This window comes from Phascolarctos cinereus, unplaced genomic scaffold (assembly GCF_003287225.1).
Source record: "Phascolarctos cinereus isolate Bilbo 61053 unplaced genomic scaffold, phaCin_HiC Scaffold_2;HRSCAF=192, whole genome shotgun sequence".
NCBI classification, from domain to species: Eukaryota; Metazoa; Chordata; class Mammalia; order Diprotodontia; family Phascolarctidae; genus Phascolarctos; species Phascolarctos cinereus.
The window spans coordinates 265,960,080-265,974,729 of NW_027555625.1; the positions used below are offsets into that span (position 1 = coordinate 265,960,080).

A 14,650-nucleotide genomic window follows, 5' to 3' on the forward strand; every position below is an offset into this window, starting at 1 on the left:
TCCTGAATCCAGGGCTGGTGCTCTATCTACTGTGCCACTTAGCTGCCTCTATTTACTGAAATTCCATCCATCTTTTATGCCATCTGCTCCATGAAGCCTCCCCTTGATTTCCTGGTTGATAATAACTTTCCCTTTTGAACTGAACATAATACTTTGTTTGATAACCCTTTAATGCACTTCTTGCATATAACTTTTATTACATTATGGTCTGAAATGGGTGCATTTAATATTTCTTTTATTCTGCATTTTTAAATTTTATTATTTATTTGTCTTTAATGTTTTTTTTCTTTTTAAATTGAGTTTTAAATTCTCTCCTTCCCTTCTATTCTCCCCCCACTCACTGAGAAGGCAAGCAAAATGATATCAATTGTACATGTGAAATCGTGCAAAACATATTTCCATATTAGTCCTATCACCAAAAATAAAAAGCAAGAAAATTGTACTTTCATTTGTACTCAGAGCTCATCAATTCTCTCTCTGGAGATGGGTGGCAATTTTTCATGTTGAATCCATTGGAATTGTCTTGGATCATTGCATTGATCAGAGTAGCCACGTCTTTCACAGCTGATCATCATTACAACATTGTTCTTGCTGCGCACAATGATCTCCCAGATCTTCTTACTTCACTTTGCATCAATTCCTATGGGTCTTGCCATATTGTTGTTTTTTAAACCACCCCTTCATCATTTCTTACAGCACAGTACTACCGTCTCACAATCACATGCCACAGCTTGTTCAGTCACATGCCAATTGATGAGCATTCCTTTAATTTCCAATTCTTTGCCACCACAAAAAAGGGCTGCTATAAATACTTTTGTGCATATAGATCTTTTTCCTTTTTCTTTGATCTCTCTGGGATATAGACCTAGTAGTGGTATTGCTGGGTCAAAGGATATGCAGTTTTATAACCCTTTAGGCATAGTTCCAAATAGTTCTCCAAATGGTTGGAACAGTTCACAATTCCACCAACAGTTTATTAGTTTACCTATTTTCCCTCATCCCCTCCAGCATTTGTCATTTCTGATAGGTGTGACGTGGTACCTTGGAGTTGTTTTAATTTACATTTCTCTAATCAATTGTGATTTATAGCATTTTTCATACCACTATAGATATCTTTGATTTCTTCTTTTGAAAACTACCTGTTCATATCTTTTGACCATTTATCAGTTGGGGAATGGCTCTTATTTTTATAAATTTGACTCATTTCCCTATATATTTGAGAAATGAGGCTCTTGTCAGAGAAACTTGCTGTCAATTTTTAATATTACTTTATTGTCCATAGTACCTTTCAGCAAAATATAGTTTCCCTGATTATCCCTTTTAATTAGGTCTACTTTTGCTTTTGCTTTGCCTGAGGTTATGATTGTTACCTCTGCCTTTTTTACTTCAGCTAAAGCATAACAGATTTTGCTCCAGGCTTTAAATTTAACTCTATGTGTGTCTTTCTGTTTCAAGTATGTCTCCTGCTGGATTTTGATTTCTAATCCATTCTACTATCTATTTTCTTTTATGGGTGAGCTCATCCCATCCACATTCACAGTTACGATTACCAATAATGTATTTCCCTCCAGCTTATTTTCTTCTGTTTTTTCTTCTTCTCTCTCTTTTTTAGCCCATTCTCTCTTCAAAAATCTGTTTTACTTCTGATCACTGCCTCCTTTAATTCACCCTGCCTTTTTATCATCCCCTCCCTATCTCTTATCCCCTTCCTCACATCTTTCCCTACTGGGTAAAAAAGCTTTCTACACCCTACCATGTACATATATATTCTTCCCTCTTTGAACCAATTCCAATTTGAGTGAGACTCAGTCACTGCCTGTCACTTCCCCATCTTTCTCTCCACTAGCAAAATTCCTCCTTGCATGCCTCTTTTATGTGTGAGAAAATTTCCTACATTTTACCTCTCTTCCTGCTTCTCCCAGTGCATCTCTCTTTCTTACCCTTTATTTTTGAATTTGTGTTGAGATCTTATTTCTCTGCTTGCCTATAATCTCCATGAGGGTAGGGACCATATCATATAAACTTTGCATCTCCCAGGACCTAGCACAGAGCTTTGTGCATATGAGGCATTTAATTATTGTTTGCTATTATTGCTAGCCAAGCAGACTTTTGTTGCTTCACAAAGTGATGAACAGATATATCTGGAGTGAGTCAAAAGGTTTGGATGAGGTAGCTATAAGTAGAACTCAACAGGCATGGACTCTCATAGGTGGTGAGGAAAGCTTTAGTGAGAGGTGTCAAACTCAATAAAAATGAGGGCCTCCAAGCCACACATGAGAATCCCCACAGGCCACATATTGACTTAGAAAACTACATATTAACATTATCTACATTTTATTATATTTTTATTTATTTTTTAAAATATTTTCTAATTACATTTTGATCAGGTTCAGCCACACTTTGGAGTGTGTGGGGGTGGAGGGTTTGACACCTCTGATTTATACTGTAGACATTTGCCTCAAGCAAGGAGTAGTTAGGAAGCTCAGTTCTTTAGGATAAGGCATGGAGCCTCTAGTGGCCCCTTGGTCAAGAACACTGTCTCCTTTAAGGGGCTGTGTTTTTCCTAAAATCAAGAACTTCCCAAGTCAAGGCATCCTCTCCCACAAAGGCTCCTTACCATTGACCCGAAGGCCAAATTTCAGCTCACTGCTGCCAGCCACATTGGATGCCACACACCGGTAACTTCCTGCATCTGAGAGCTGGGCACGCTTGATCCGAAGAACCCTCCCATCAGCTGACACCATCAAGCCAGGCTTAGGAGAGATAGGCTGGCGGCCCCTATACCATGATATTCCTGAGAAAGAGAGCAGCAAAAATGTCCAGACCAGTCTTCTCAGGAGGTGGGCAGGATGGTCAGAGAAATAGAGAGTAATTCTGAAGATACAATTATTCCATAAATTCATGAATGGAAATGTACCTCTAGGGAAGGATGACATATATGGAAAAGGATTCATAACCCAAGAAGAGGCAAGGTGATGTAGCACATAGAGTTCTGGACTTGGGTCTGAATCCTATCTTAAACACCTATCTTAAGCTCTGGGACCTTAGGTGAATTACTTCACACATAGGGGCCTCACTTTCTTTATCTGTTAAATAAGAGGGTGCTGGTCTCTAAGATCCCTTCTAATGTTAATTAACGATCCTATGAAGAGTAGATATCCTGAACAGCATGGACCCATGGAAATAAAAATTCACATTTCTATAGTGCTTTATCTAACCCCATGAGTATATCAACAGTGGCATGCCACATTCTTCCAAGTATGGAAGTATGTCTTTGATGGGACCACCAGGGACAATTTTGACAAGGCCATAGTTGGCATCAACCTGATAAATTAGGGACATACCCCCTGAATCCCCAAGCTTCCTTCAATAGCCTGTCATGGATGGATCAATCTTTAAGAATTCATCTAAACCTTCGAGTCTTTATATTTTCAGCCAATACTACCTTTCTGGGTAAAAAGTTCCAAAGGACATCCCATTGGTCCTAAACATAGCTCCCTGCGGCTTCATCAGGATTCCTCAGCTTCCATCCTCAGGATTAACTCCTGGTCTCTGCATCTACCTTCAGCCCACATCTTTTTCTCTAATTTCCCTACGAGTCTGCATAACCAAACCAATAAAATGAGGGTTCAAGAAGGTCACATGGTCTAGTCCTCAACTCTAGGACAGGCCCTCATCAACCCACATCTCAGAACAGAGACATCTCAGATTTGGGCTAAAGGTCCTGAGTCACTTCAATGTGTCAGGATGCATTTTCTGACTCACTCACGCCTTCACTAAAGAGAGGCTAAAATTCACCAAGGTTCAAAGGATCATAGATTTAAAGCTGGGTGAGGCCTCAGAGGCCATCCAATCCAACACCTCATTTTGGAGACAATAAGCTCCATTAGCTTGGGCAGCTAGGTAGCACAGTGGATGGGGTGCTAGGCCTGGAGTCAGGAAGACCTGAGTTCAAATCCAACTTCATATATTTACTGGCTGTGTGACCCTTGGCAACTCACTTAACCCTATTTGCCTCAGTTTGCCTCATCTATAAAATGAGCTAGAGAAGGAAATGGCGAACCACTCCAGAACCTTTGCTAAGAAAACCCCAGATGAGGCCACAAAGAGTCAGACACAACTGAAATGACAGAACGATAACAAACCTAGGGCCCAGAGAGGTTAGGTGATTGCCCAAAGACACACAGCTTGTAGGTAGCAAAGCCAGGATTAAACCCCAGGTCTTCTAACAGCAAATTCATGACTCAACATTGTGCCACATTGCTTTTCATTTTATGGGATGCAAAGGAATCTCACAGAGCAGGCAGGAAGATGCAGCTAATGAGGATATGGGGTTGCCTGGGCAAGGAATTCAGAAAAGGTTGTCTTACTGGGAGTAGGGACTCCTGAGGCCAGGCACTCCAAGGATGCTGAGGTGTTCTCCAGCACGGCCTTATTCACTAGGCCCGGCTCAATGTTGGGGGGCACTAGGGAAAGATAAGGTGAGAACTCCACCCAGCCAGGCATAGGCACAATGTTTCAGTGCCCCCTACCCACGCACTCCCATGGCCCAAACCAGACTCCCGTTGACCCCAGGAACCCAAGATTTCCCAAGAACTCCCTTGGTTTAGTTGACTTCTTGCCCAGAGGTCAGTGGCAGGGAGTGAGGCTCCCCACTCCCTAGTTCCTCACCCAACACCTTCAGCACCACATCCCTCTTGGCTTCTCCAGCCAGGTTGGTAGCCATGCAGGTATAGATGCCTTCATCCCTCAGATCTACCTTCTCAATCTAAAAGAAAAAATAGACTGGGAGGGGGCACCTCCCTCTGTGGCCATCCCTGGCAATGCCAGCTCAGCTTGGCTCTTCTGTGGCCCAGTCTAGGTGGGTAGTGCCTGTCTGGGGCCAGGCTGTATGCTGGTGCTGGGCTGGTCAGGAGGCAGAAGCTGAGATCTGATAAGTTGTTCTCTACCCTGGAGTCAGCTCCATCCTGACTCCCAAGAATCTGCCCCGAACAACAATCCCCACAATAGGGAGCCAGATAGGTGTGAGTTATATAATGAAATACAAGAGCATAGGGGTGAGATAAAGAGCTGGAAGAGACCTCGGAGACCAGTCTACCCCAAGCTTTTTTTCAAACAGATGAGAAATATGAAGCCTAGAGAGGTTAAGAAATTGGCTCAAGGTCACACATCTATAATTGCGCATGCCAGGATTTGAACCTAGGTCCTCTGACTCCACAACCAGTGCTCTTTTAACTATACCACACTGATTCCCATTCCCCAGCATGAGGCTAGGGCCATCCCATCCCACCCAAGACAGGTACACAAAGCAGCACTTCCAGGGACAGCTAGATGGTGCAGTGGGTAGAGCTCTGGCCTTGGAGTCAGGAGGACCTGAGTTCAAATCCAACCTCAGACACTTGACACTTACTAGCTGTGTGACCCTGGGCAAGTCACTTAACCCTGATTGCCTCACACACACACAAAAAAAAGTAGCACTTCCCCCTGGCTGAAATCACCTCCAACACCTGCTGTTCATTCCCTAGCCTTGGGCTTACTCAAGCCTCTCCATCCCACCAGTGGATCTGAAGCTGGGCCAGGGGCCCAGATAGCTACTGTAAGCCTCCTTGGCATCTGAGATGCCCAACCTCAGGAACCCTGGAGCCTACCTGCAAGCTGCCCCCCGTGGTCACCAGAGAAACCCCATTCTTCCACCAGCTGAGGCTTGGCACAGGCATCCCAGCTGCCACACACTGGATCGTCACTGGCTGGAGAAAAGGGGCTGTGAGGTTCTCACCCTCGAGGATAGTCACTGATGGATGCTCTGCCCCAGGAAGAGAGAAAATGAAGGCAACAGTTCAGAGAGGCACTGGAGGGGGCAAGGTCACCCAGAGACCCTGCCCTGGGAGGACCTGCAGTCCTCCCTGCCTCACTCATCGTCCCACTCCCCACAGCAGCTCTTCCAAACCTTTTCTCAAACTTCCCATGGCTCCTCCTCCTCCTCCTCCTCCCAACCTCACAATAGAGAACTTGCCTCATTTTACAGAAAAAAAAATCGAGGCCGTTTGCCATGATCTCCCTGTGCTCCCCTCTTCCTCATCTCTCATCACTTGGATGCCTTCTGCTCCTTCATCCCTGTCTCACACAATGAGGCGGCCTTATTCCTTACCAAAACTATCCCCTCTACCTGCTCAAGTGATTCCATCCCATCTCATCTCTTCCAACAAATTATCCTTTTGGTCATTCCTACTCTCCCACTTATCTCTCCTTTTCTATTGGCCCATTCTCTTCTGCCTAGAAATATGCCCACATCTCCCTCATTCTGGAAAAAAAAAACAAACAAAACCTCATCCATCTCCACTATCATCCTACATCTCTTCTCCTTTTGTGGCCCAAGTCCTTCAAAAGGTTGCTTACAATAGGTGCCTCCATTTCCTCTCCTCTCACTCTCTTACAATCAGCCTTCTGACTTCATCATTCCACCCAAACTGCTCTCTCCGAAGTTACTAATGATCTCTTAGCTGCCAAATTCAACGGCCTTTTCTCAAACCTAATTCTCCTTGACCTCTCTGCAGCCTTTGACATGGTTATCTCCCTCTCCTCCTTGATATCCTCTTCTCTCTGGGTTTTCAGGACTTCACTCTCCCGCGGTCCCCTCCTACCTATCTGACCACTCCTCTGCCTCTTTTGCTGGATCTAGATTAGAATCTCTAACCCCACAGGTGTCCCTCAAAGATGAAGTCCATTTCATCTGCTCCCAATAGATTTAGTTATCATCTCTATGCTGATGATTTTCATATAGGGATACCCATCCTGCCTCAAATTGTCTGCTGATGTCCATTCTTGCATCTCTAACTGTCTTTTAGACATCTCAAACCAGATGTTCAGTAGACATCTGTGAACCCCCTAAACTATTTTGAACCTCCAAGACCTGAAAAAGGCCTGAAACCTGGATTGGCCAATCAGGAGAAAGACATCTTGGCCCACTCTGAGCTTAACCTACCATAATGTTTTACATGCTCTGGCATAACAGACATGCTTAGCTTTGCTCTCTGAATGAACCCAAAAATGCTCCTTCCTGTGTCAGCAACTATAAGGCCAGATGATGCTGATGAGGACCATTCTTCTGTTTACAACTGTCCAGGGCAGGACACCTTGAACCAGACGCTGTCTTGAATAACGGAACTTTTTCTTATTTTGGTATTTTATGGATGCATGTTATACTATGTTATTCTATATATGTAGTCATGTTAGTGATAAAATAATGCAGACATCTTGGATCTATAATTTCAGTTGACACCTTGACACTCTCTTATCTTATCGTATTTCGAATCTATCCAATTAAGAAATTCCTTTCTCTTATTATGGCTAACACATATGGAGCCTATAATTTTGGCTCACACAGGCATCCTGTGCAAGGCAGGGAGGAGGGGTGAGAGGGAATTACTCTGAAGACATAAGGTCCCCTTTTCTATCTATCCTGGGGCTCATTTTCCACAATGAGCTCCCATGCATATCTCTATATGCGTGTTCTGCCAGCTTTGAGAGAAATAAACATTCACATGCAGCCTAATTGTGTTTGTCTTTCTTGGAAAGCACTCAGTAATGATTGACAATCTTAAACTCAACATGTCCAACACCAAACTCATTATTTTTCCCTAAACTGTGCCCACCTCCTACCTTCCTTATTACTGTGATGTTGAGACCATCCTCCCAGTCCCTCAGGCTCACCACCTAGGTGTCATCCTGGATTCCTCATTATCTCTCACTCCCCATAACCAATCTGGTGCCAAGGCCCCTTGATTTCACCTTTGCGACATCTCTGCAATATGCCCCCTTCTCTCCTTTGACACTGCTACTACCCTGGTCCAGGGCCTCAGCACCTCGAGCCTGGACTATTGCAATAACCTGCCTGTGATTGGCCTGCCTCAAGTCTCTTTCTTCCTCCAATCCATCTTTGATTCAGCCACCAAAGCGATTTTCCTAAAATGCAAGTCCCACCACTTCACACAGCCCTCCCTCCCTCCCTCCACTGGCAAGAAACTCTAATGGCTGCCAGGTTCAAATACAAAATCCTCTGTTTGGCATTCAAAACCCTTTATAACCTAGCCCCCTTCTATCTTCCAGTCTTCTTACACCTTACTTCCTGCCTTGTTCTCTTCAATCCAGCCACACTTGCCTCCTTGCTGTTCCATGAACAAGACCCTCTGTCTCCCAAACCCAGGCAATTTCTCTGGCTATCCCTCATGCCTGGAATGCGCTCCCTTCTCATCTCTCCACTGACTGACCTCCCTAGCTTCCCTTAGGTCCCAGCTAAAATCCTGTCTTCTACAGGAAGCCTATCCCAACCCCTCTTAATTCTAGTGCCCTCCCTCTGTTAATTATTTCCTATTTATCCTGTATATAGTTTATTTGTACATATCTGTTTGCTCATTGTCTCCTCAATTAGACTATAAGCTCCTTGAGGGTAGGGACTATCTTTTGCCTCTTTTTGTATCCTCAGCACCTAGCACAGTGCCTGGTACATAGGACACACTTAAAAAGTGTTTACTGACTGACTCACGCTTCTAAAAGAGTTTTAAGGTTTCCAAAGCAACTTCTTCATGATAGCCCTGGGAGACAGTTAATATACGTATTTTATTCCCATTACCCTAACTCTGTCCTGCTCAGTCCACTACACTATGATAGAAAAGAAAAGCACCAGCCTGAAAGTCAGGAGACTTCAATCCTGCTAGCGGCTCCCTGCCTCTCCCCATCCCCCATCTCGCTGGGTGCTCTGGGGCAAGGCATTTTTGCTCCGTGCATCAGTTTCAAAGTGGGAGTGTTCATAGCAGTATTATAAAGATTGAGTGAAACGATGAAAAGGGCTCTGTGGTGCTAGAGGAGTACCAGGGATTAGTCTTTTCTTTCCTGAAATCAGCACAGACTAAATTCTTTAAACCCATTCTTTATTTGTGGAAAGATAGTCCAAAAACATCTCTCTCAGAACTCTCTACCCCATTCGATTCCCTGGGCTGGCCGTCCATGACATGGATCACCAAGAGGGTGGCCAAAGAACCCTTACCCTGGCCCCCATGGCAGGCTGGGCCAAGATCCATCTATGAGTCTCCAATGGAGTGCCCCAAGACCCACCTATGAGTCTCCAGTGGAGCGCCCCAAGACCCACCTATGAGTCTCCAGTGGAGCGCCCCAAGACCCACCTATGAGTCTCCAGTGGAGCGCCCCAAGACCCACCTATGAGTCTCCAGTGGAGCGCCCTCTCTCTCTCCCACCAGGCCTCTCTGGCCTCTCATTCAGAGACCACCACAGCCCCCATGCTCACCATGCAGCAACACTTCCACCTCGGCCCCAGAGGTGCCAGCCTCGTTGGTGGCCTGGCAGGCAAAGAGCCCGCTGTGGTGTGGCTCCACGTGGTCAATCCGTAGGATGGCCCCATCTGTGGACACGTTCACACCAGCAAACTCTCCGGCAGGCCGGCCACTCCGCAGCCATCTGAGAATCCATGTTTCAGAGTGGGAGTGGGGTGAGGAGCAGGAAGTAGTAACAATAACTAGCATTTGTATAGGGAGGTGAGATTTGCAGAATACCTTATATTGCATGTTATTTGATCCTCACTGTGAGGGAGGCCCTATTAATTTCTCCATTTTACAGATGAGGAAACAGAGGCAGAAGAAGGTTAAGGGACTTGCCCAGGGTCACACAACTAATAAGTATCTGAAGTGAGATTTGAACTCAGGTCCTCCTGATTCCAGAGCCAGTACTCTAACCACTGTGCCACCTGATTGGAACAGCAGAGGAGCATCTTGGTACCCTTGGTACCCTTCCAATGGCAAAAACGAGTACTGGGGGAAGCAATACTAAGCAGTCAGGACCTAAGACCCCTTGGGTAAACTTTCAGGGTTTCATCTTCCAGTAGAATCTGGTTATTGGCCGCTTCTCTGCCTCCCTTCTGCCTTTGACCAGGGGTAACCATTAGGCCCTTCCCAACCTCATGGCATAGGGGAACACAGGGATAGCCCTCCATGGAGACTCCTCAGCTCTGTACTTGCTGGGCCCAGGAGGGCAATCCTAGGGAAAATACATCCCTGACACCCAGGAGGTACAAATTCCCTTCTGTTTGCAACATGTCCCCCCATACATACTGTACAGCTGGAGTCGGGGAGCCTGTGGCCTGACAGGGAAGCTCCAAGGAGTGTCCCTTGACAGTAATCACCTGTCCTGAGCCTTCTCCTACCAGCAGCTGAGGGGGTACTGGGGACAAGACATACAGTCAGGTGAACGGTGCCGGCTGACCCTTCCCTCCAACCCCCAGTCACTTCCTATCGACTGTTCTGTAGCTTAGAGGTGTCAAACACCAGCTGGCCACAAGACTCCAAGTGTGACCAGAACCAGATTAAAATGCGATTGGAAAATATTTAACAAAAAAAAGACTTTAAAAAACAGAACATAGATAATGTTAATATGTGGTTTTCTAAGTCCATATGAGGCTAGCAGGGATCCTTATGTACTGTTTAGTGGCTCCATTTCTATTTGCATTTGACATCTCTGCATAGTTTATTCTAAAGTGTACATCTCACTGTCCCTAAGGACAGGGGGCACTTCAACCACTCTGCGGTGAGGGAGAAACATCACTGAACCGGGAGTCAGGAGACCCAAGCTGGGGTCCTGGTTCCAGAGCATGACCTTAGGCAAACACTTCACCCGAGTCTGAGTCTGAGTTAAATAGGGATAATACTGTCCCTACTCATCATGGGTAGTGGATAGAGAGCTGGCCTTTGAATCGGGGAGCCCTGGATCCAAGTCCCATCTCTGTGTGACCCCAAGAAAGTTCTCCAGGCACCTCTCTACAAACCGAAGTTACTGATCAGCTTTGGTAGAGGGGGCTTCCTTGCCGGGAGTTCCTTAAACCAATGAAACTATAGGGTTGGACAAAAACAAAAACAAACCTACCACAGAGGAATGCTATGAAGATGTTAAGATCCTTGCAAATAGGACTTTTTCATTCTTTGTACTTGTATCCCAAGTGCACAGTATCTGGCACAGAGGTATTAATAAATACCCTGTTTGATCAAATGAAATACTGGCTAGGAAAATGTTTGGAGAAATAGAAAGCTTTGTGTATGTGTAAGAAATAAGGCCAATTCTCATCTCCTGATTATATCCCCTGCACACCACCCAGCACACCCACAGAGTCCAGAACTCTGCAGGATGTATGTCTGGTACTTAATTAGCTCTTGCCGAATGAGTAAACAACAACCTTGCACTTATTTAACAATTTCCCCATGACTCTGTAAGGTAGATAGTATTGTTATTCCCATTTCATTGATAAGGAAACCAAGACTCAGAGGTGGCAAGTGATTTGTCTAGGATTACAGATCTAATTGGAGCCAGGATTCGCACACGAATCTCTTGACTTCAAATGCAGTACTTTTTCTACTACATTATGCTTCTTGGAACAAATGAATGAGAGTGAAGGAAAGAATGACAATTTGACAATGCCAATCAATCAACTAATTAATCAGTGACAATTAATCTGAGTTCCCTGTGGGTACTACTTGAGCATTCTGCAAGGTGGCCCCTTCTCCAAAGGCCACCAGTATCCCATGAAACATCAGTGGGGATGGATGTCCTGATAACAATGCTCTCAGTGCCCCGGACCCACACTCCAGCCCCCTGGATGGAGCCACTTACCTTGCACCTCCACCAGGTAATGGAGCATTGTCTCCCCAGCAGGGCTATTGGCCAAACAGCTATAGTGCCCTGAAGCTGCCTCTGTCACACTCTCCAGTCTCAGCACTCGTCCCCCCTCCTGGAGCCATGTCCCACTGCTCTCTGTCAATGGGTTCCCATCCTGGTGCCATGTGAGGGTGGGTGGTGGACGGCCACTCGCTGAGCACCCCAGGGCCAGGGGCCTCCCAGCCACAGCCTTTACCACCAGTGGGCCTCCATCAGCACCCTCAATGGTGGGTGGAACTGGAGAGGAAATGAGAGATTCATTGCAGGGAGGTTCTCAGAGCAAGAAAGACGTATCTCATCCCCTTTCCCCTCTGGGGTCTTGGAATGTTAGGCAAGGGACCTTACATCTCTACCTATGGACCAATCCATGGTTAGTGGAATAGGACTGCTCAGATCTGCCAATGTCAATGATATCACTACTCATGCCCAGTCTTAAGGACAGAGAAAAAGCACATATCTGGGAAGGAAGAGAGGAGAGGAAAAGAGAGGAGGTAAAGATGCCTAAATTCCTCACTCTGGCAGCAGGGAACTAATGTTGGCACAACCAAGAAGAGATAAAAATTAAATTCATTTTGCTTCCAAAGAAGGGCCTTGAAAAATCAAAGCAGAGCCAACTAGGCCTGCCCTGAGCGTGCTGTGGGACCTGGGACCAAGCTGAAGGCAGCTCACTTGGAGCTGACGTCAGTCAGAGACGGCCCACAAATAGCCCAGTTTTCCTTAACAACTCCCTGTAGACCAGTCTGCCAGGAGTTCATCAGAATCTTTCTTGAGCCTAATGAATTTCCAGCCTATTCCGCCTCTTAGAAAGAGTGGGTTCTCTAAGTGTATTCTCCAGTGGGTGAAATAGGACACCTTACTCTTCCAAAGGTCACAGAGGGCCCCTAGTCCCGCCCACATGGGTCCCTGTTGTCTGATCCCACTCCATCCCATAGACTCACAGCTGTTTTCTACAGAGCGAGCTCAGGGTGATGAGGGCACAAGGGGGTGACACATACTGGATCCCCTGCTCTAGGCTGAGGGGCTAGGCTCATAGGGCCATGCCTCAGAGCAAACTTCCTGCTCCTGACTCTCATCCTCCCTGCTCTTGCCCCTGCCCACCCTGATTCCATTTTCTCTCCCCACCTCCCCGGGAGTCAGCTCACCATAGACATTCAGCCTCACAGCTTTCTCAGTTATTCCTGCTGCATTGCTGGCCTGGCAGGTGTACAGCCCAGAGTCTGAGACCCGGGCCTTCCCCAGCTGTAAGTGCCGCCCCCCTTTGGCATAAGCCACCTGGGTGCCGGCATGGAGGGGGTCCCCATCTTTGAACCAGGTGATGGTAGGGGTGGGGACACCACGGGCATCACACTGAAGGCGGACCACATGGTCTTCCATGACGGCCACCTCGCCTGTCTCATTGGAGCCCCAGATGGTAGGGGGTGCTGAGAGGGGACAGAGGGAGGCCCAGGTCATAGAGAGCTGTGACATGCACCTGGAGGGCAGCCAGGGCTGTTCATTCTAGAGTGGCAGATAGATAGCAGTGCTAGGAGCCAAGTGGCCACGGCAGATGTGACATGGGGGTGATGCCAGCACAAGAAGCATGCCAAAGCAGTGACCAGGCCAACATGCAACAAGGTGCTGACGGGCTTCATTTCCTCCACCCCCCACTCCCCTCACTCCGCTTGGGCTGTGACGTAATAGGCAACCACCCTCCAAGCCAGGGAAGGGCTAGCTTCCAGGACCTCTCACCAATGTGGCCTGAGGGGCTGGTCCCTGGCCCCGAAGCAGGTACCCAACACCAAGTGGTATGATTTCTGCGCTATGCCACTCATGATGGGGGTAGATAAGAAAGTGGCAAAGATACTTACTCTGAATGCTGAGCTGGAAATCCTTGACTTGCTGGCCAGCCGGGCTGAAGGCCACACACTGATAACGACCCTCATCCCCAAGGTGGCTGTTGGGGATCCTGAGAACCTGCCCATCCTCTAAGAGCTGAATATGAGGGTCACCTAGTGGTATGGGCCTAGGGAAAGCATCAGGGGAAGACAGTATTGAGGCCCAGGGACAAGGTAGAGAAAGAGGCTGGACAAGAATCAAAGAATCATAGATTTTGAGCTGAAAAGGAGCTTAGAGTTCATCTGGTCCCAAACCCCTCATTTTACAGATAAGGAATCAGAAATCCACAAAGGTTAACACTGGTCATATTGGTAGCAAGTAGAAGAGATGGGATTTGAGCCTGGGTCCTCTGATTCCAAATCTACTGCTCTTTCCACTAAGGAGACTGACACCTAAGCCCTGGGTTGAAGTCCAGGAAGTTAGAGGATTAGACATCTCCCCCATCAGTGGTGAGCAATAGGTCTGTCATTACCTACTAGATTAATTTCAGACCCCTGGGCCTGACATTTAGAAACCCCTTTGCAACTTGGCCCAAGCATGACTAGACTCCTCACCCAGTGTTCCCCCAAACCCACTCCCAAATATGCTTTGCACCTTCCTGCCTCTATGTTCCATACTACCTGGAGTGCCTGCCTCTTCCTTTTCTCCCCTGTCCAAATTCTATTCAAGGCCTTCAAGGACCAGCTATAGTCCTACTTGCTCCATGAAATCTTCTTTGATTACCCCAGCCCATAGGCATCTTTCTCTCTTCTGAAACCTTCTTGTAGAATTTACCTTTGGTACCAGTCACTTGGCCCTTAAGCAAACACTGTCTTGCACAGTTTCTTAATTGTTTTATAGGAGTGAGCCCTCTCTCACCACTCAGCAGAACCTTTGTACTCAGGTTTCTAGCAGAAGGTCTTACTGTGGACACACACTATGCAAAGACTTGTTGAATGATTCACCAAGAGTGAGGGAACGTTTGGTCTAATGCACCTTAAGCAGAGAGTGGGGCTGCAGCACGGCCTTTTCGGAACCTCAGGGTGGATGGAACATGCCAAGTATCTAACATGGTCTCCAT

General features: G+C 46.6%; 1 protein-coding gene across 1 annotated transcript in view; it reads right to left on the minus strand.

Moving 5' to 3' along the window:
• HMCN2 (hemicentin 2) overlaps positions 1–14,650 on the minus strand; it is a 174,661-nt gene that overhangs the window by 75,979 nt on the left and 84,032 nt on the right. The window contains 9 exon segments of the mRNA XM_078149996.1: positions 2,618–2,794; positions 4,371–4,466; positions 4,672–4,768; positions 5,649–5,803; positions 9,302–9,471; positions 10,122–10,230; positions 11,671–11,952; positions 12,858–13,136; positions 13,563–13,717. Coding sequence (XP_078006122.1) covers positions 2,618–2,794; positions 4,371–4,466; positions 4,672–4,768; positions 5,649–5,803; positions 9,302–9,471; positions 10,122–10,230; positions 11,671–11,952; positions 12,858–13,136; positions 13,563–13,717 — 1,520 coding nt within the window.